This window comes from Oncorhynchus tshawytscha, linkage group LG27, assembly GCF_018296145.1.
Source record: "Oncorhynchus tshawytscha isolate Ot180627B linkage group LG27, Otsh_v2.0, whole genome shotgun sequence".
In the NCBI taxonomy this organism is placed as follows: Eukaryota; Metazoa; Chordata; class Actinopteri; order Salmoniformes; family Salmonidae; genus Oncorhynchus; species Oncorhynchus tshawytscha.
In genome coordinates, this window is record NC_056455.1 from 4,247,195 (window position 1) to 4,268,273 (window position 21,079).

At 43.6% G+C, this 21,079-nt stretch overlaps 1 protein-coding gene across 7 annotated transcripts; it reads left to right on the forward strand.

The window, feature by feature from the left end:
- Positions 1-740: 740 nt before the first annotated feature.
- On the forward strand, positions 741-20,919 carry LOC112225901 (ABI gene family member 3). 7 transcript variants are annotated; one of them, XM_042307193.1, is made up of 15 exons: positions 741-1,028; positions 1,160-1,375; positions 9,448-9,618; positions 12,250-12,429; positions 13,114-13,175; positions 13,795-13,893; positions 14,037-14,341; positions 14,817-14,942; positions 15,267-15,398; positions 15,791-15,886; positions 16,241-16,369; positions 16,549-18,385; positions 19,628-19,695; positions 19,980-20,208; positions 20,377-20,919. In XM_042307193.1, exons 1-12 carry the CDS (start codon positions 876-878, stop codon positions 16,713-16,715), a joined length of 1,836 nt encoding a protein of 611 aa, XP_042163127.1. In that variant the 5' UTR covers positions 741-875; the 3' UTR covers positions 16,716-18,385; positions 19,628-19,695; positions 19,980-20,208; positions 20,377-20,919. The 7 variants fall into 7 exon arrangements, with proteins under 7 accessions (XP_042163127.1, XP_042163126.1, XP_042163125.1 ...); XM_042307192.1 differs by having other exon boundaries at positions 744-1,028; positions 13,792-13,893; positions 19,980-20,232; XM_042307191.1 differs by having other exon boundaries at positions 744-1,028; positions 13,792-13,893.
- Positions 20,920-21,079: the final 160 nt, after the last annotated feature.

Below are 21,079 nucleotides of genomic sequence, written 5' to 3' on the forward strand. Positions count from 1 at the left end.
AACACCAGCCCCTTCTGAAGTTCCTGGGCCTCAATGAGCCAGAAGCTCCAGGGGTCCCTGTCTACAACCACAACCACCCAGTGGACACCCCACTCATCCTCTCCTGCCCTGGGGCCAAACCTCAGCACGTGGTAGCCTGGGACCAAGGCTCTAGGCCTCTGTACCACTCCCACTACATGGAGGGCCTGAATGAGACCTCCCGTCTGTTCATAGACACAGGCCACCACCTGCACTGCAGCCCAGCAACACAGGAGGACAGAGGGTCCTGCTGGATCCAGGGGAAGAGGGCTGCTGAGATCAGGCTGTGTGTTTACTACCATCTGGGCTGCAAGCGTCTGCTCTCTGACCCCTGAGGATTATTCTCCTCTACTATGGGGGGATGACTGGGGATATTTGTTTTGATAGTGCTGTTGAAGTATACCTGGCGCACAGTAAGACCAAAAGTAGCCAAATACTTGAGGTGTGCTTGACACTTGGTGAGATTGTTTTTTGTTGAGTTATTTTGAATAAATCATTTTGTGAAATGTAGAATTGCCTCTACTTCCAATTGATCTAACTCCAAGCTAAAGAAAGAAAGTGTGTTGATAAAGTGTGCTAATGATGTAGGAACATGTGTCCAAAAACTTCTGCTATTGCCTACCCTATTGGATTTTTGCCTGATAGCCAATAGGTGGCACTAGTTCATTAGCCTGGATGCCAATGGGGACGCCTATGATGCTGACAGCTCGAAAGCCTATTACTTTTTCTTTTAAGCCATGTTTTACCGTAGGCTAAACTGACATGCATACCTTTAAAAAAAGAAGCTTTATTGTCATTACTCACTGGTTTTAAAGAGATCATTTAGGGATAAATTGCACACATTAGGCCTATTTATTATGCGCACTGATTTTCCGCGGCAGGTTCACGTGAGATGCAACATCAAAGGCTTTATTGCGTTATACACACCATCAGCAGCTACGCCTTGCAAATGTCAAGGCGTTGCAGAAAGAGGAAGATCAAGTGAGCTACACGACACACACAGTCAAGTGGTAAGTAACCAGCTTCTCTTTTTTTTGGTAATGCAAGACGGGAGAATCTCCAGCCCGACTTTTGGTACTGCTTCTGCAAAGTGATGATGTCTCTGCGTGCTGGACTTATAAAGTGATTTTTTTTTCTTCAGCTTACAAGTTCCCACAAGTGCCTCACGGAGAGGTTTCAGTCGCCACGGGTTTCCAAAGAAGACAGTTGCGCGCAAAGGGGAATCATGAAGGACCAAAGCTGTACTGATGAAATTACACAAATCTTCCAAGAGGCTCCGTCGGCGAGACGAGCCCTGTTGGACAACTACGACAACCTGATGAAGGTGGCTGAATACTGCGAGAGCAACTACCTGCAGGTGAGATTGGAAGTTTAGTGCAGACATCGCATAGTTAATGTATAACTACGTCAGTGTTAGGACACTGCCTAAGTTATGCCGTAGCTAGTAGACATGCCATAGCCTATCAATTACTTGTACAGTTGAACAAATAGCCCACAGTACCGTTAACTTCACAGCAACGAGAGTAGGCTATTCAAATCTAGGCCCGACATCATGCATCGATCCGTCAAAATAGTGAAAGAGAATGGGTGAATCTTTCACCTCATTCCATAATACAACTGTTATTACACAGCATATCCAATATGAAAAATAATATACATTTCAACATAAGCTATATATCCAAGAGTATGTGGACACCCCTTCAAATTAGTGGATTCGCATATTTCAGCCACACCCATTGCTGACAGGTGTATAAAATCGAGCACACAGCCATGCAATCCCCATAGACAAACATTGGAAGTAGAATGGCCTCACTAAAGATCTCGGTGACTTTCAACGTGGCACTGTCATTAGATGCACCCTTTCCAACAAGTCAGTTCTGTCAAATTTCTGCCCTGCTAGAGCTGCCCCGGTCAACTGTAAGTGTTGTTATTGTGAAGTGGAAACGTCTAAGAGAAACAATTGCTGTGAAGTGGTAGGCCACACAAGCTCACAGAACGGGATGGCCGAGTGCTGTAGCCCATAGCGCGTAAAAATTGTCTGTCCTCAGTTGCAAACTGCCTTTGGAAGCAACATTAGCACAATAACTGTTTGCACAAATAACTGTTTGCACAACATTAGCACAAATGGGTTTTCATGGTCAAGCAGCCGCACACTAACCTAAGATCACTATGCGCAATGCCAAGCGTCAGCTGGAGTGGTGTAAAGCAGTGGAAACGTGTTCTTTGGAATGATGATTCACGCTTCACCATCTGGCAGTCCGACATACGAATCTGGGTTTGGCGGATGCCAGGACAAAGCTACCGGAACCAATGCATAGTGCCAACTGTCCCCATAGCAGAACCCTTTGAAGAACCCTTTTTGTTTCTAGGTGAAACAACGTAGAACCCGATGCAGAGGGGTTCTTCGAGGAACCTTGAACCAAAAATGGTTCTTCAAAGGGTTTTGCTATGGGGACAGCCGAATAACCTTTTTATGTTCGAGATAGCACCTTTTTTCCCGAAGCGTGTACACTCTTAGAAGTAAAGGTGCCTGGAATAACCTTTTGGGTCGCCACACCGGCGGAACCTTTCCAGTTCAAAAAGGTTCCTTGAGGAACCCCTCTGAGAAGGGTCTTTGAGGAACCCCTGTGTAAATGTTCAAACCGGAATCTTTATGTGATGGGAGGGGTTCAACCTTTTTTAATAATAAATACATTGTATATTGTTCCACCATAAATGTGTTGCTACATTGAACCATTCAAGGTTCCTCCAAGAACCCCTCAAATAACCGAAGGTGCAAATATGAACCATTTACAAGCAAAGGTTCCTTGCAAATCCATGGGGTTCCTCGAATCACCACTAATTCTAAGAGTATAGGCTACAGCGTGGCCAAAGTGGTTTCTAATTCGGCTTCTTAAATGACTCTTTACGTATTGATCAATGGAGATATTTTTTTGGGCCTCCAAGCCAAAACTGTTGCAGTGATATAATTGAAATTGTGATGGTGAGTCAAAAACAATGTTTGATTTCACCAGATTTTAACATTCTGTGATTAACAGCACATGTTCAACTTCATGAAAAATGTTTTCCTATCTCAAGTGGTAAAACAAGTGCCTCTCTTCAGCGTAGTTAAATAATGAAAATAAAATAAAAGTGCCCGATTTAAATGAAAACTGTACAACGGTCCACAGTATGTCAAAGTGTAGGTCTGTGTCTTGTGCTTCCAATGAGTGTTTATGCTATTACTATACTACTATTGTCACGCCCTGACCATAGAGAGACCATGTTTCTCTATGGTGTAGTAGGTCAGGGTGTGATGAGGGGGTGTTTTAGTTTAACATTTCTATGTTGGTGTTTTGGTTTGGTTCCCAATTAGAGGCGGGCTGGTAATCGTTGCCTCTTAACTGGGGATGATATTTAAGTAGCTATTTTTCCCACCTGTGTTTGTGGGATTTTATTTGTGTTTGTGCATCACCTAGTCACGTTTTGTTGTTTGTTTATTTTTATGTAAAAAAAATTGCTTAAGTTTTACTTGATAATAAAGATGTGGAACTCTACGTGCGCTGGTCCAGTTCTTATGACAACCGTGACAACTATATGGCTCTACAGTGGATTTTTAGCAGTGTTATGGTGCTTTCGTAACCAAGTGGGAAATGGGAATTTACCACGTCTGGGAAATATCCACTTGAACGACCCTCCAACTGCTAATTCCTAGTTAAATCTGCCATGAATCCCCCTGTGACAAAGGGAATGGAATCTTGTTGTGTGCAACATGGAGGGACAATTGAATGCAAGATCCACAACAACCTTTCAATTGTTAAAACATTTCTAGCCTGTCTATCTAATGGTAACGGGGTTGAGGTGTTATGCTCGGACTTAAATTAATCACTAATCACGTTAAATAAATAATATTCAGAAATAACTTTGTCAAAGCAAAGTAATAACTAGGGCTTTTACAATAATGTTTTAAACTTGGCAGTATTTTTTTTAGGGTGGGGGGGTTAGTGGGTTAAAATCTTCCTAGAAGTCACAGAGGGTGGATGGAGGGATATTTTGGCACTTGAGCATTTCTCATTTGTCAAAATAATCCATCCACCGGACATGTGTGGCATATCAAGGATCTGTTTAAACAGCTTACACATGTGCACCTTGTGCTGGGGACAATAAAATGCCACTCTAAAATGTGCCGTTTTTTTCACACAAGACAATGCCAGAGATGTCTCAACTTTTGAGGAAGCGTGCAATTGGCATGCTGACTGCAGGAATCTCCACCAGAGCTGTTGCCAGATAATTTAATGTTAATGAAAAGGAATCTCCGATGTCATTTTAGAGAATTTGGTGCTATGTCCAACTGGCTTCACAACCGCAGACCACGTGCATGGCGTCGTGTAAGTGAGTGGTTTGCTGATGTCAACTTTGTGAACAGAGTGCCCCATGGTGGCAGTGGGTTATGGTATGGGCAGGCATGAGCTACGGACAAAAAACACAATTGCATTTCATCAATGGCAATTTGAATGCACAGAGATACCGTGACGAGAACCTGAGGCCCATTGTCGTGCCATTCATCTCCTCATGTTTCAGCATGATAATACTTGGCCCCATGTCGCAAGGATCTGTTCACAATTCCTGGAAGCTGAAAATGTCCCAGTTCTTCCATGGCCTGCATACTCACCAGACATGTCACCCATTGAGCATGTTTGGGATGCTCTGGATTGACGTCCATGACAGCATGTTCCAGTTCCCGCCAATATCCAGCAACTTCACACAGCCATTGAAGAGGAGTGGAACAACATTCCACAGGCCACAATCAACAGCCTGATTAACTCTATGTGAAGATGTGTCGCACTGCATGAGGAAAATGGTGATCACACCAGATACTGACTGGTTTTCACAGGTATCTGTGACCAACAGATGCATATCTGTATTCCCAGTCATGTGAAATCCATAGATTAGGGCCTAATTCATTTATTTCAATTGACTGATTTCCTTATATGAACTGTAACTCAGTAACATTTTTTCAAATTGTTGCATGCAGCATTTATATTTTTGTTCAGTATACATTAAGAAACATTCCTGTCAAAGAAAGAGGAACAGATGAGTTTACGTAGTCAGAAGTACTCATACTCATCTTGAAAGCTTACTAAAGTGACAAGGAGCATTTCGGTGCTTGTATTGTAATCCAGTGTGCACCCTGGGAGAGTGATGCTGCTAGATTGGGCATTGTCGAGATGAGCACGAAGAGGTGCACTTCTGGTGAACACCCATCTCCTTCAAATATTTCAGTGTAAAGAGAGTGTTTCATTGTGAAGAGAAACACAATTGAGTGCATCCTAATTGGTTGTGCCTGCGTGTGACGCGTGTCTCTGTCGGGCATTCGAGTCTGAGAGAGAAATGGTGTTCATCTGAGCACAGCAAGTAACACAGGAAGTCTCTGCGCATCTGTGTGTACAGTATATGTAAAGTGAGCATGTACAGTGTATGTGAAGTGTAAAGTGAGCGTGTACAGTATATGTGAAGTGAGTGTGTACAGTATATGTGAAGTGAGTGTGTACAGTATATGTAAAGTGAGCGTGTACAGTATATGTGAAGTGTAAAGTGAGCGTGTACAGTATATGTAAAGTGAGTGTGTACAGTATATGTGAAGTGAGTGTGTACAGTATATGTAAAGTGAGCGTGTACAGTATATGTGAAGTGTAAAGTGAGCGTGTACAGTATATGTAAAGTGAGTGTGTACAGTATATGTAAAGTGAGTGTGTACAGTATATGTAAAGTGAGTGTGTACAGTATATGTAAAGTGAGTGTGTACAGTATATGTGAAGTGTAAAGTGAGCGTGTACAGTATATGTGAAGTGTAAAGTGAGCGTGTACAGTATATGTAAAGTGTAAAGTGAGCGTGTACAGTATATGTGAAGTGTAAAGTGAGTGTGTACAGTATATGTAAGTGTAAAGTGTGTACAGTATATGTAAAGTGAGCACAGTATATGTAAAGTGAGTGTGTACAGTATATGTAAAGTGAGTGTGTACAGTATATGTGAACAGTATATGTAAGTGTGTACAGTATATGTGAAAGTGTGTGTACAGTATATGTAAAAAGTGAGTGTGTACAGTATATGTAAAGTGAGCGTGTACAGTATATGTGAAGTGTAAAGTGAGCGTGTACAGTATATGTAAAGAGTGTGTACAGTGTGTACAGTATATGTAAAGTGAGTGTGTACAGTATATGTAAAGTGAGCGTGTACAGTATATGTAAAGTGAGCGTGTACAGTATATGTAAAGTGTAAAGTGAGTGTGTACAGTATATGTGAAGTGTAAAGTGAGCGTGTACAGTATATGTGAAGTGTAAAATGAGTGTGTACAGTATATGTAAAGTGTAAAGTGAGCGTGTACAGTATATGTGAAGTGTAAAGTGAACGTGTACAGTATATGTAAAGTGAGCGTGTACAGTATATGTAAAGTGAGCGTGTACACTATATGTAAAGTGAGTGTGTACAGTATATGTAAATTGAGCGTGTACAGTATATGTAAAGTGAGTGTGTACAGTATATGTAATGTGTAAAGTGAGCATGTACAGTATATGTAAAGTGAGCGTGTACAGTATATGTAAAGTGTAAAGTGAGTGTGTACAGTATATGTAAAGTGTAAAGTGAGTGTGTACAGTATATGTAAAGTGTAAAGTGAGCGTGTACAGTATATGTAAAGTGTAAAGTGAGTGTGTACAGTATATGTGAAGTGTAAAGTGAGCGTGTACAGTATATGTAAAGTGTAAAGTGAGCGTGTACAGTATATGTAAAGTGAGCGTGTACAGTATATGTGAAGTGTAAAGTGAGCGTGTACAGTATATGTGAAGTGTAAAGTGAGTGTGTACAGTATATGTAAAGTGTAAAGTGACCGTGTACAGTATATGTAAAGTGAGCATGTACAGTATATGTAAAGTGAGTGTGTACAGTATATGTGAAGTGTAAAGTGAGCGTGTACAGTATATGTGAAGTGTAAAGTGAGTGTGTACAGTATGTGTAAAGTGAGCGTGTACAGTATATGTAAAGTGAGCGTGTACAGTATATGTAAAGTGAGCGTGTACAGTATATCCGCCCACCGGCATAAAGTAATGTAAAGTGAGTGTGTACAGTATATGTAAAGTGAGCGTGTACAGTATATGTAAAGTGAAAAGTGAGTGTGTACAGTATATGTAAAGTGAGCGTGTACAGTATATGTAAAGTGAGTGTGTACAGTATATGTAAAGTGAGCGTGTACAGTATATGTAAAGTGAGCGTGTACAGTATATGTAAAGTGAGCGTGTACAGTATATGTGAAGTGTAAAGTGAGCACAGTATATGTAACAGTATATGTAAAGTGAGCGTGTACAGTATATGTAAAGTGAGTGTGTACAGTATATGTAAAGTGAGCGTGTACAGTATATGTAAAGTGAGCGTGTACAGTATATGTGAAGTGTAAAGTGAGCGTGTACAGTATATGTGAAGTGAGCGTGTACAGTATATGTAAAGTGAGCGTGTACAGTATATGTGAAGTGAGAGTGTACAGTATATGTGAAGTGAGCGTGTACAGTATATGTAAAGTGAGAGTGTACAGTGTCACGAACCGGCTCAAAGCCCGTAACAAAAGGGAGACAACGTGGAGATAAGGAGTAACAAAAGATATATTTATTAACTAAAGCAACTAAGGAAAATATACAATGGTGTGTGTAATTAGTAATCAGTAGTGTAAGTGAGTGTTTTGCATGCATGAATGTGATAATGCAGGGTGTTGAAAGATGTCGTCGCAAACAACCCAAAAACCACCAAGAAACACAACAAAATCCATAAAGGTGTCTGCATGGAGAGAGTCTCCTCCATGAATGTGGAAGAGGTCTATTTATCATGGGAGACACCTGGCCCAGGTGTTTCCCATGAAGCTGACGACCCTCCCAACTCCGCCCACCGGCATCCTAATAAGGAAACAAGAACAAAGACAGAATACGTCAGACAGAGTGGGAGGGTCGTCACAACAGTATATGTGAAGTGTAAAGTGAGCGTGTACAGTATATGTAAAGTGAGCGTGTACAGTATATGTGAAGTGAGAGTGTACAGTATATGTGAAGTGTAAAGTGAGCGTGTACAGTATATGTAAAGTGAGCGTGTACAGTATATGTGAAGTGAGTGTACAGTATATGTGAAGTGAAGTGAGCGTGTACAGTATGTGTAAAGTGAGCGTGTACAGTATATGTAAAGTTAGCGTGTACAGTATATGTAAAGTGTAAAGTGAGCGTGTACAGTATATGTAAAGTGAGCGTGTACAGTATATGTGAAGTGAGCGTGTACAGTATATGTTGTACAACTGAAATGTGTCACAGTATTTAAAACCCCTCTGAATCAGTATATGTGCAGGGTGAGCGTGTACATATTGGGGCGTGTACAGTATATGTTGTACAACTGAAATGTGTCAACCAGCAGCCTTTAACCTACCACTAGGATACCCCTCTGAAGGCAGGGTAGCCTGCCCCCGAGCTGAAAGGTGCCCCTGAACAGGCAGTTAACCCACTCTACCTAAGCCGTCATTGAAAATAAGAATTTGCTCTTAACTGACTTGCCTAGTTAAATAAAGCTTTTTAAAAAAAAAAGTGGTCTATGGTTATGTTAATTAAAGTCTGAGCACATCTGCTGCCCTTTCTGAAGTCTTTGTTAAACCGTACAAAAGAGCACGTGGCAATAAAGACTCATAATGTCCAATGCTGAATGACCTTGTCAAGAGATACAGACCTTTTAGTGTAATGGTTAGAAATTCTTTATGAGGTGTTATTGTATAACACTAACAGGGTCAGCACTAAGCTCAGTGTTAATTTAACGCTCAAAAGTGTGGACCTGTATAGACACTTTCCCAGTGTTAAACTTAACACTGTCAGCGTTGATTGATCACCGGAGAAATTGCTGTGTACATTCACCACGAAATTAAATAGAATTGTGAACCCAGCGCTCAGGCTGTTTCTTCCAGGCTAGTAAATAGGTGCTTTCAAAGGTGCTTTCTAAAAAAAGATGGGAAATGTGTTCAGCACTGAGCTGTCGAAGACTGTGTGTGTATTTTGATATTATGGGAGAATTAGATCAGGAAGGCATTCTACTGTGTGAGGAGGAAGTGAGAGGTCTTATTGCACTGCTCTTCTCAGACACGTCAACAGAATCCTATGACATATAACTCTGAAAAACGTCATCTCACATTGTCAATGTCAAAATCAGATGCTGTAATTATCATGGTTGTTATGATCCCCAAGTTATCATACACAATTGTTTGATATTTGTGACATGAGCATCCTTTTTTCACGATTGTCTTCCCGTGTCTCACTCTCTGTCTCTCTCTTTCTCTCCCTCTCTCTTTCTTTCTTTCTCTCCCTCTCTCTTTCTTTCTTTCTCTCCCTCTCTCTTTCTTTCTTTCTTTCTTTCCCTCTCTCCCTCCCATTAGGCAGGTGCAGATGCGGTCAAGGCCCTGGAGGAGACTAAGAACTTTACCACCCAGTCTCTGGCCAGTGTGGCCTACCAGATCAGCACCCTGGCCTCCAACGTCCTCAAGCTGCTAGACGCACAGAACTCCCAGCTCAGACACATGGAGTCTTCTGTCAACCTCATCGGACAGGTACATCATCTCCACACTTTTTTTGTCACTAGCATGTCTCCATACACACTTGTGGGTTAGGCCCCGATTCAGATTCAGGAAGAGAACACAAGCATGTGGATGTTAGCGGCAGTGGTGGTTGGTGCCGTTTAAGGTAAGGGAGGACCCTTCTTTTTTTTAATGAGCATGGACTAATTTCTATTACAGGATATTGGATGACTGTCATTCATATTCCATTCACCCAGCTCAATGTAACATCGATAGGTTTAGGCTACTACACGATACTCAAATTTTCCCTATACGCATCATGAGGTTGCTACAACTTAGCCTATGAATGAGAGCTTACAACGTAGGTGCACAGGTCGAGAGAAATTTGAATAGTCAAGGTGACAGACATTAATACATTCAATACCGCCTTGCACACCCTTGCCTGCATCTAGCTTATCATTAGTCCAACAGTTGCAAACAAGAGTTTCTATAGGACAAATTCAGGAATCTTGATACCCGTTTAGTTCCGTTTGCTTCCTTTTGCGAAAAGTTTTTCAACAGAATCGGCGGAATTTCTACACCCCTGATCACACGCAAACACTGTTTACTTTCATAGCAGCCACTCACAAACAGCATGATCACTTTTCTCTTTGTATAGTCCTTCTCGCATCTACGTAATCTCCTCCTCTCACATTTCCCCTTTACTTGTGGACTTCAGTGCAGAACACATCAACTGTCATCAGTTGCCAAACCTTCTTTTCATAACTGCTAACCGCTAAACACAGCCTAGATCATCGTCACCAAATTTTCATAGTCAACATAGCTCCTAGAACTAACACGTTAGTAAACCCACTACAATCATGCACTACAGTGTACAGTCAGCAGCAAGCAGTTTAGCACTTACACTGGCAAGCCCCGGTTGCAAAACATTTATAAAACCAAAAGCTTACCTTAACTTGGAAGAGTTCTTGTGTTGGATAGTCATAGCCAGCTAACTAACATAGCATCCCAATCTGTTTGAGCCAGTTGTTTAGGTAGGCTAAACTAGCTAGCTGCATTTGCTAGCTAAGTAAGTGAAAGTGAAAAAAACAACAATTCACTATAGCTAGCTCTAGATTCATTCTGTGATCCTTTGATTGGGTGGACAACATGTCAGTTCATGCTGCAAGAGCTCTGATGGGTAGGAGGACGTACTCCGGAAGCTGTCATGATTACTGTGTAAGTCTATGGAAGGGGGTGAGAACCACGAGCCTCCTAGGTTTTGTATTGAAGTCAATGTACCCAGAGCAGGACGGAAGCCAGCTGTCCTCTGACTACACCATGGTGCCACCCTACAGAGTGTTGTTGAGGCTACCGTAGACCTTCATTGCAAAACAGTGTGTTTTAATTAATTATTTGGTGACAGGAATATATTTAGCATAGTTTAATTTATTTAAAAAGGATAACTTTTTTGGTGTTTCACTATTTTTATTTTGATCAAATTCACAGAGGAGGATGTTCCTCCCCTTCCTCCTCTCAGGCGCCCTCACTGGTTAGCATAAATGTACAGTTAACTTTGCTAAAAAGGAAGATTTGCTTGCTTGAACCCAGCCTTTAGAATGAGGAGGCCCATTAGAGTTAGTGACTGGACTGAAGGGGCACAAAAAAAGGAAATTTGATTTCATGAGTCACCCTCCGTCCGGGTTGATGCGTTGTTGCACCTAGATCAGCAGGGTTCTCTGAGTGTCAATGGTACCCACTGTGCCAATGTTCTTTATTCCTTTCCCCCTCCCTCTCTTCCTCCTTTTCCTCTACCCCTCCTTATCCTCTACCCTTCTACCTCTCCCTCCACCCCACCATCCCTTCCTCCCCCTCATCTCCTTACACCTGGTGCTCAGCATATGAAAGCTGCAGGGTCTGCCTCTCCGCTGATCTGGGCTGGTTTCCAGGGACTCTTTGGGGACCCTGGCCTTCTTCCATGCAGAATAGCTGAATTCTCCATCCCCAGTACACCGCGTGCCCCCCCCCAGCTTACTCTCTTACACCAGCACAACTGTCCCCCGCTGCCCCCCATCCACCTCTCTGTAGCCCCACTGTTCCCCGCTGCACCCCCTCCCCTCCCCCTCTCTGTAGCCCACTGTCCCCAAAAGCTGGCACAGACCCCAGGCATTCCTGCATGCTCCGCGCCCAGCATTATCATACAGAACCAGGTCACCTGAGGAGGGGGTTGGGGGTGGAGGGGTGAGTGGGTTGAGGGGCTACAGGGTGAAATTTGACCTTCAACACAGAGCATCATTGGGGCTGGGATGGAATGAAAGACCCCAATGTTCTCTGTTCTGAGCGTTCCTTCCTGCAAACCTCTGATTGATGTCCTCCATTGTCTGCTGGCACCCGTGAAGGGTCCCTAACAACTGTATACTAAATGATAGGGCTCACTTGAAAGAGGGTTTGAGAATATTACCACTTTCGTTTATGAGCTATATTGAGCCAATGATGTTGCCAGAGAAAGGGTACCACGCTATTCCATCCTGTATGGTTTATTTTGTATTTTGGAAAAATGTACGATTTACCAGAGGGAAGGAATTAAGAACATGTTTATCTGTAGTTAAAAAATATATATTTTTATTTTTGAAGTGTTATTGGTTCATACCCTGACGGCAACATCCTCTGCCTCTTGTCTTGCAGACAGTGGACATGCACAGAGAGAAGGTGGCCCGGAGAGAGATCGGGGCTTTCACCACAGCCAAGAGGGTTCCTCGCAGTCACAAAATAATCCCCCCGGCAACAGGCAAGGAGCCCAAACCCAAGTACACCCGTAGTCCCATCGCCTACTCTGACCTGGACACACTGGGACATGGCATGAAGGTGAGACTGAGTTTTCAAGTTCAAGTGCAATTACTCACATGTTTTACCTCACATTCCCATGACATTAAAAAGGCCAAAGGCGCAAATACTTTCCCTGCACGTGTCTTACTATACAGCTACAGAACTGTACACTACTGTATGTTGCAATCAATATTCAATGGTAATGCTGGAAATTACTGATGTGGAAATGTTATTTCTCTTTGGTGAAAACGGCTTTTTAAAACCTGGGTTGTGTCACCAGGGTACTATGGTTGGAGTCCAAAGGCTCCGTAGGTTTCCTTAGCTCTCAAGACAAGCCGTTTAAGATGCAGCCAGGCAGCAGCCATGATTTTTGTTTTACCACCCTGCCTCTCGTCTACACCACATCCAGTTAGAGAGGAGCAGCTTGTTGCGTAAGGCTGACCTCGATTAGCGCACGCACGCACACACACACACACACACACACACACACACAAACAAGCAGCCAGCCAGCCACTGTGCACCGTGGGAAAATGGCTAGACACACTAATTAGTGCTGCCAAGGCTCAGCCGCTTCATTGATGCTCCAACACAATTCGCTCATCTACAACACACACACACACACACACACACACATAAACGACCTCTTCCTTTTCACTCTGCTCTCCCTTTGTCTCTCTCTCTCTCTCTCTCGATCTATCGCTCTGTCTCACCGCATCCCCACAGGATTCTGGTAAGCTGATGGGGAAAGCAGGGTCATCAAAACGCAAACATGGCGGCACAATCAGGTATGATGCTGACACAGCTGACTCCATGTGATTGCTCTGCTCTCACACTACCAGTCTAACTGTAACTGTTTCACTTCCTGTAAATGTCCTTCGGACAGGAAGCCTAGTTTCCGCACATCCTCTGTGCTCAGTGGTCCACGAAAACCCCTTGTTCAACTTTTATTCGAGACCAGAAACATCAGCAAAAGAAATGTTTAAAATAATTTGTGTGAGCTTGTGGGTAGGATTGGGGATTGTATTCATGGCTGACCACACCTCCTGTCCAGTCATGTTTGTTGTGTTCATTCAGTCGGGGGTTGAATGACATTCAGCCAGAGGGAGATTTACTGTGGACAGGGGAGAGCGATTACAGAGCTTTCACACTGTGATTATGCCAAGAACAAACCAGGAAGTATAGAAATCAAATGTGCGGGTGTCATTTGCACCGAGTAGCATATCTAAACTGTTTTGCGAGAGAAGAGAACAACGTCTCACTGTCATTGTGCGCGAGTGCGATTTGAAGCTTTCTGCATGTTTCTCACTATTTATGAGTTGTTAGAGCTGGTCTGTGTGATGTCCAAGTGTCAGCATTTGTGATAAGGCTATGTGACGCTTAGGGCTGTGTGTGTGTTTTCAGCAGGAGCACTTCCAGAGCACCCCCAGAGCCTGTCCAGTGTCCCATAGCCCCCTCTCTGTCTCGAGGGGCGTCCCTCACCTCTCTCAATGATCGCTCCATTGGGTAAAAAACACTTACTGGAAACACAGTTTTACTGTACACATGTAAGCTTTGACACTTACTACCAAACACTGTAGAATATCTCCAACCAGACATGGAAATATACCTCTAGCTCACTTTGACATTGCCCTCCCCTCCTGTAACAGGTCCAGCTTCGGCAAGGCCGTGCCTCCCCCCATGGTCCCCAGCTGGCCCGCGTCACCTGACTCTGACATCATCACCACCCTGCTGGAGGAGGCCCCGCCCCCACCACCGCCCCTGTCTCTGATGGAGGATGGTGACGCCGCCATGACAGCTGCGGCCCCTCTTCCTCCTCCTCCCATGGCGCCTCCTGCCTCCTCTCTGGATGTCCCTCCTCTGGCCCCCACCACCACAACCAGCACCCCTGAACCTGCCCATACCAGCCTAGCCTGCATCCCCCCTCCCCCTGCCCCACCCCCACTGGAGACTGGTAAGTGTCTGTATCACATTTTATTATGAATTTTCATACATTTCTACAAACTATTTGTCACTAGTGTACATACTGTTAGTAATTGACTGTAAACGTATTGTATGAGTAACTAAAGTACATTAACATGTCTTAAACTGAATATCACACTCAATATCAAACACCTTGGCGGGAAATATCGCTTGTTTTTTGTGTTTCCCACACTGTGAGACAGCTTTAGCACACTGAACAGCACAGTGTAGGAGAGGAAATGAGAACACGTTGTGTGCAGACAGACACCCAGAGAAATGCGCATGCTGACACGTCTAGAGGCAGGAAACCAGGAACTGTGATACTTGTGCCTGCACTGTGATACTAAGAAATAGATCCTTTTTTTTCTTCCCCTTAGTTGCATGATTGTGTTACTGATTTCACACGGTATGAAACGCTGAATATCAACTTAAACAGATATTCTTCAATGAATATTCTCTTTTCTCAGTGGCTGAAGAGAACGGCTTCCCGCCCCCAATGCCACCACCATCTGACGAGCCTCTCCCGCCACCAGCCAGTGAGGGCCTGGAGCTCCCTGACCCGCCCCCTCCACCGAGTGACGAAGTGGATGAAGGTGAAAGGAGCGGAATGTGTCACACTGTACTTTTAATGGTCTTTCAACAAGTGGTTTTGAAAGGACTCTTGAATGAGACCTCGCATCCATTTCTAATGCCGTAAAGGATCTGATTTGTTGAAATGTTGCTTATCTGTTTGTTTAGTTTAGCTGTCTGTCTGGGGTTTGTCTGTTTGTCTGTCTGTCTATGCAGAGCATGCTCGCTGATGCTGATCTTTGGTGTTTTCCTGTCCTTATCTCTGTTATTAGACTTTCTCTCTCTCTGTGTGTGTCTGTCTGCTTCTTCTTGACCTTTGACCTGTGACCTGTCTCTCTCCGGCTCAGCTCTGCAGCCCAGGCGGCCTCGTGTACGTCGTCACCCCCCCAGCTCGCGCTCCATGTCCCTCAGGGTCCGCACGGGCCCTAGCTCTCGCTCGCTCTACACTCGCTCGCTCTTCCTGCCAACCATCCAATCACGTAAGGCCACTTTGGCAACCCCCCATTCCAGGTCCTGCCCCCTGGCCTCATGACTTAGTATTACTATACCAATCATTAGTTCGTGAGGAGCTGAACATGGCTAATGCAAAACTGGTTTAATATTAAACCACCGTTGTTTAGGTTTATGGTGCATGATGAAAGTTCAAGCCTTGCTTAAGCAATAGTGTTAGCTTAGTGCCGGCGTTAGCATTTGGGCCGTCATTGTAACTAACTATTTGTTCTTAACTGACTTGCCTGGCTATATCAAGGTTCAACTAGTAAATAGATTTCAATAAACGTGGAGTCCCCTCTGAATACCCATTTTGGTTGATCTGATGTTACCTTTCTCCGTCACCCATTCCTACCTCTCCCTCTTTGACCTCGCCGCTCAGTCATGATCCCTCCTCCCCCTTCATACCCTCCTCCTCTCGCCCCTCCCGTGTCGCTGAGCCCCCTGTCCAGCCTGCCCGCCCGCCTTGATCACCTGGGTAAGTGGAGACTGTGTGAGACCTCAGTACACCTTCCAGGCCACTGGGGGGGGGGACTTCTGTCCAAATTACTGCATCACTGCTACTGCTGCTGCTGCTATTGCTGTTGAGTCTACTGTGTTGGAAGGTAAAAGCCATGGACAGATCCTTTCCTCTAGAAGTGCGCCAGACACTGGGTTGGTAACGTCTTTGTTTTGGCTTTTCAATGTAACAGATAACACATTATGTGGAGAAAATAGTTTCAAAGAAGCTAGGTACTGTAGTTTTGATACACTTTGGAACAAGAATTACTTGTATGGGAAGTGGTGCAGCCTATCAGTTTGGGTTTATATGCCTTTTTCCCCAATCCTGTAGATCTGGTGATCCCAGCCCCGCCTCCTCCACCTTTTACCGACAGTGTGGGTGGCTTTGATGACGTCATGCCACCCCTACCTCCCCCTGCTGATTATGACACGACTGGCCCTACAGACTTTTTAGAGAAAGGTATGATAGTTCTCCATGCACATTCACCAATGGATAAATTACTAAATGCTGCCATGGCCCAAATTGCATGCATACTTCTACAGTACTTATTCAATGTCTGACCAAGTAATACCATTCAAATGTGGCCTGTGTTTCTGTGGTGTCTTGGTTGTCTCATTGCAATTCACTTTCCCTCCCAGTGGTGGCGCTGTACAGCTACAACTCAGGGAAGCCTGGCGACCTGATGTTCCAGGAGGGAGAAGTCATCTACCTGATCAAGAGGAATGAAGACGGCTGGTGTGAGGGAACGCTCAACGGAGTAGAGGGATTCTTCCCTGGGAACTACGTAGATTCCTTCACCAACTAAGATATTAGACCACTTAAAGGTAGACTCAGCGATATGACGTATATGCAGAAAGTAAACAGCACAGTGGGTCAATTTCCGCGACAACTAAGAGTTTTGAAGCCCGAGGCTCAACTTGTCCTCTGTTTTGGTCTTGTGGCTACCATGTTGGAAAAGCGTGAAGCGCACCCATGCACGTGCGCAGATACCGTGTGTGACCGTGTGAGAGCGGAGTCGTGCATCTCGGCTTATCGCAATATCTGCGGTGCTGCTCGTGGCAATGTCATTTCGCTGAGTCTACCTTTTTAATATGAAGAGTGAAAGTCGGCTCTGTCCACAAACAACCCCTAACCCTAAACCCTAGGTCTACCTAGGCACTTTATGTTGATCAGGAAGAATTGAACGGGTGTAAACATACATACTCACATCATTGGTATAAGAAATAACTATTGTAGCTTTATCTGTCCCTTTGATAGGCCAGGTGGAATTTCAATCATATTGCCTGTCAGGTATAGAGTTTCGGGCTAGTGGTTGTTGAGTTGTTTCTTGACGGGGACGTGGTCAACTGTAGAAAGACCTCTACTGACCCCTACTGGTCATAGTAATATGAACGGAAAATAAGGCAATATTTCCACTTGGAATGATGAAAGGACTCTGAAATATAGCCACTGTATGGCGCGATGGGCTAGTTATATATTACCAAGAGGGTCACTAGGTAAGACTACTTAATCTTTCTTTCAACCAAGACTAGATCAAATATAAAAAGTCAGCTTGCTTATTTAACCATTGAAGGTAGTGAATACTTGGGAAATGCTTTGCAAGTTATACAATAGCTCTATGTCCCGTTCAGTATTGTTTTACAAGTACTGTAGTATATGAGCTACTGTTGTGCTCAGTAGGCCCTAAACGCTGTATATGTGGTAAAGTTGCTTCTGTTTTTTGTCAATGTGACCAGCCACTGTTTGCTGCTGCAGTTTTTGGCTCTGCAGGATGATATTGGTCACTTAATTAGACTTGCACTAATATATTTTGTAATATTCAAATTCAGATGAAATAATATATGGATTATTAGAGACGATTCTCGGAGAAAATATGTGTATGAATTCTGTTACGAGGTGAAAATATTTGACTGGCAGTGAGGTCATATGAGATTGAGAAATGTAAAAGTGATTTTAAACTTGTTAATGTGGTCAGTTAGTTTCATTTTGGATGTTTAGTGTATCCTTTGAGGTTGAACCATGTTTCATTTACATGTCTGTCAATAAAATGCGTAGCTTTTTCCAAATCAAACTTTCCTCAAGTTCTCATGCTTAATCTAGAGACCAACTATAGAACAAAAGACTACTACTGCGTGTGCCATGAAGACCGTTAAGAGGAGTAGCAAACTAAGTCCATGTCATTTTGTTGTCTGAAACGTGCCCGATAGGTCTTATTCTAATGCTAAGACAACATGATACAGTAGCATTGTGCCTTTAAACAGAAACAGATTGCTATAAACCTGTCACCTTAACCCTCACTTCAATAGCACACCCTTTGCCAGATAAGACACACAGACATTACAGTACACATACACTCAGGTCTTCTATATTCACACACACACACACACACACACACACACAGTACCCATAGGTTCAGGTCCTTATTGATTTCCGTTGAATTCCCAGGTTCACTGAAAGCGGCCTGCTGGCTTTAAGGTAAGATAAAGTTCATTTGGATTTATATGTTTACACACAGTATAATATGACTATAGGTCAACAGAACGTTGTTGGCATGAATGCCTGAAAATGGACAGTGAATAAATAACAAAATTAACATACATGAAATTGACAAAAGACAATATACATCTGACTCACTCGGATCAGACTGAATTGAATAGGTTCTTCTTGGTGTTGACTTCTTTGTATTGTACACACTGACTGTGCGGTTAGTTATGCTATTCTTTGGAAACTTGTTCTTTCACTCCACTTCCACTTGTGTTTTTTTTAATCCACTTGTGATTTTATCCACCTGTGGACTTATTAACATGATATACTATCACCTGTGAGTGCCTCTCGATCAAGCCACAGACGGCCATAAACAACCTATTTATATAAACACACCACAGCTTTACAGTAGAATGCCGATACTACCTGTGTCTTGATACTGACCAATTCAAATTGAGGGTGACAGAAGTTTACATTACATTTTCGCTGCAACACACTTTCTTTTAAAGTGTAACTAGTCTCTGGTAGCTGACATTTGGTTCTGAGTGTGGCAAAGGTACTGTTTCCTGAGTCATGTTTATGACCGTTGTGGAAAAACATGATTTCACAAGTGAAGTCACTTCACTCAGGTGAAGTTTTACGTGTGTCCAGAGTTTCAAGTTCCCTGGTGTCCACATCACCAACAAGCTATCATGGTCCAAACACACCAAGACAGTCGTGAAGAGGGCACGACAACACTGTACCCCCGCACATTTCTTTTAACACTTTTTTGGGGGTTACTACATGATTCCATGTGTTATTTCATAGTTTTGATGTCTTCACTATTATTCTGCAATGTAGAAAATAGTCAAAATAAAGAAAAACCCTTGAATGAGTAGGTGTGTCCAAACTGTATATATATTTTTTGATTCTGGTTTTTCAGGGGGTGCTACAGCACCCTCAGCACCCCTACTTCCCGAGGCTATGCCTGTTTCAAGACGTCCACTATCATCCCCGTGCCCAAGAATGAGAAATGAACTGAACTGAATGACTATCGACCCTTAGCCCTCACCTCCGTCACCATGAAGTGCTTCGAGAGGCTATTCAAAGACCACATCACCTCCTCCCTCCCAGACACACTCTACCCTGTCCAATTTGCCTACCTCCCCGGCGTCTACGAACGAACACCGTTGACTATTCGATTGGGAGGACGAAAAGGGATGTCAAACTATGGTGTTGTGCTTGTTCTTGCAGGTTTCTACTGAGGTGTGCGGGTGTTAACGTCACAAGATGCCGATACAAGAGTCTTTTTACTTTTTAGAGTAAGAGTCCCATTCCTGTCCACATTCATATCAGTCTAGGACACACACACACACACAGACACACACAGACACACACACACAGACACACAGACACACACACACAGACACAGACACAGACACACACACACACACACACACACACACACACACACACACACACACACACACACACACACACACACACACACACACACGACTAACTGAAATGGACTTTGCCTGTGTCTGGCTATGTGCCCCTACAGCAATGAGAAATCCCACATACCAATTACATGATCTCCCCTTAGAATCTTCATCCCGATGATCACATTTGGCATCACCATCATCTGCTGCACAGCCTTCTGTAAGGCCTTCCACCGGGCCCGCCAGGAGCGACTGGACCGGGAGGAGAGACAAGACAGGCCCTCCATCTACGTCATTCCCTTCCCCGCAGTCTCTTATGACAACGAAGACATCCACAGGCCTCCTCGCTACAGCACCTCAGAGTTCTCCAGCCCACCTCCGGCCTACAATGAGGTATTAGTCCATCCTAAACACGAGGTACAAATTGTACTGTTCAATAGGGTTTACAACTTTACAATACATTTTTATTCACACTTTTTTGGGGTAAAACACTGTACTGTATTGTAAGTGTTTTTTAATCTCAATGCTTCTAGTCTATTCATCCAATCTCATTTTGTCTAGGTGGAGATGAAGCCAGACTTTATCCACCCAGAGCTTCCTCCAGCCTACTCGGAGGTCTCCAACGCGCCTGTTTTCGCCCTGCAACCTTACCCGGCGTCTCCTGAACCCCACTCCCAACCATAGGACCGTACCAGCTTAGGAAGCCTGCGAGGGGGAGGCCTGAAGCCACCGACTAAGGGATAAATGACACAGAATATGGCACATACTGTATGTGGAGTGGGGATTCTGAAGCTGGATATGTACATGTATACCACAGAGACTTGGTCCTTGGGATTGTTCAATGGGGACGTGAGGTGGAAAGTTTGGAGACCATAAGGAAAAGCAAGTGTTTGGACATCTATGAAAGTGTGTAACTGTAAAGCAGAAGTTGGGGACAAGAGATTGAATGGGGTTGCGTAGTAGCTACAGCTACCAATCTGTACATACCAGTGTGTAAATATTAATACATCTTTCAAATGTTATTTTTCAAGGTGTTACTTTTTCAAGGTGCCATGGAACTTGTTGTGTAATATGGTAAATAAAGTCTGTTTTCGTTACCAAAGATTCAATCTGTCCTACATTGGTCATGTCTGATGCTGTAACACATCGTCCGTGCTCTTTGGCCAGATAGGTTACATAACAGCCCTACCCAGGAAGCTGTTCTGTAAAACACTGGTAAGATATTGAACAGACAAACTGAAAGAAATGTACTATGTGATGGACA

Coding starts and splice junctions, on each gene's coding strand:
- LOC112225901 (XM_042307192.1), top strand. CDS start 876: ATGCGCACTGATTTTCCGCGGCAGGTTCACGTGAGATGCAACATCAAA. Junction 14,342..14,816: donor CCCACCCCCACTGGAGACTG/GTAAGTGTCTGT, acceptor CTCTTTTCTCAG/TGGCTGAAGAGAACGGCTTC. Junction 15,399..15,790: donor CCTGCCAACCATCCAATCAC/GTAAGGCCACTT, acceptor CTCGCCGCTCAG/TCATGATCCCTCCTCCCCCT.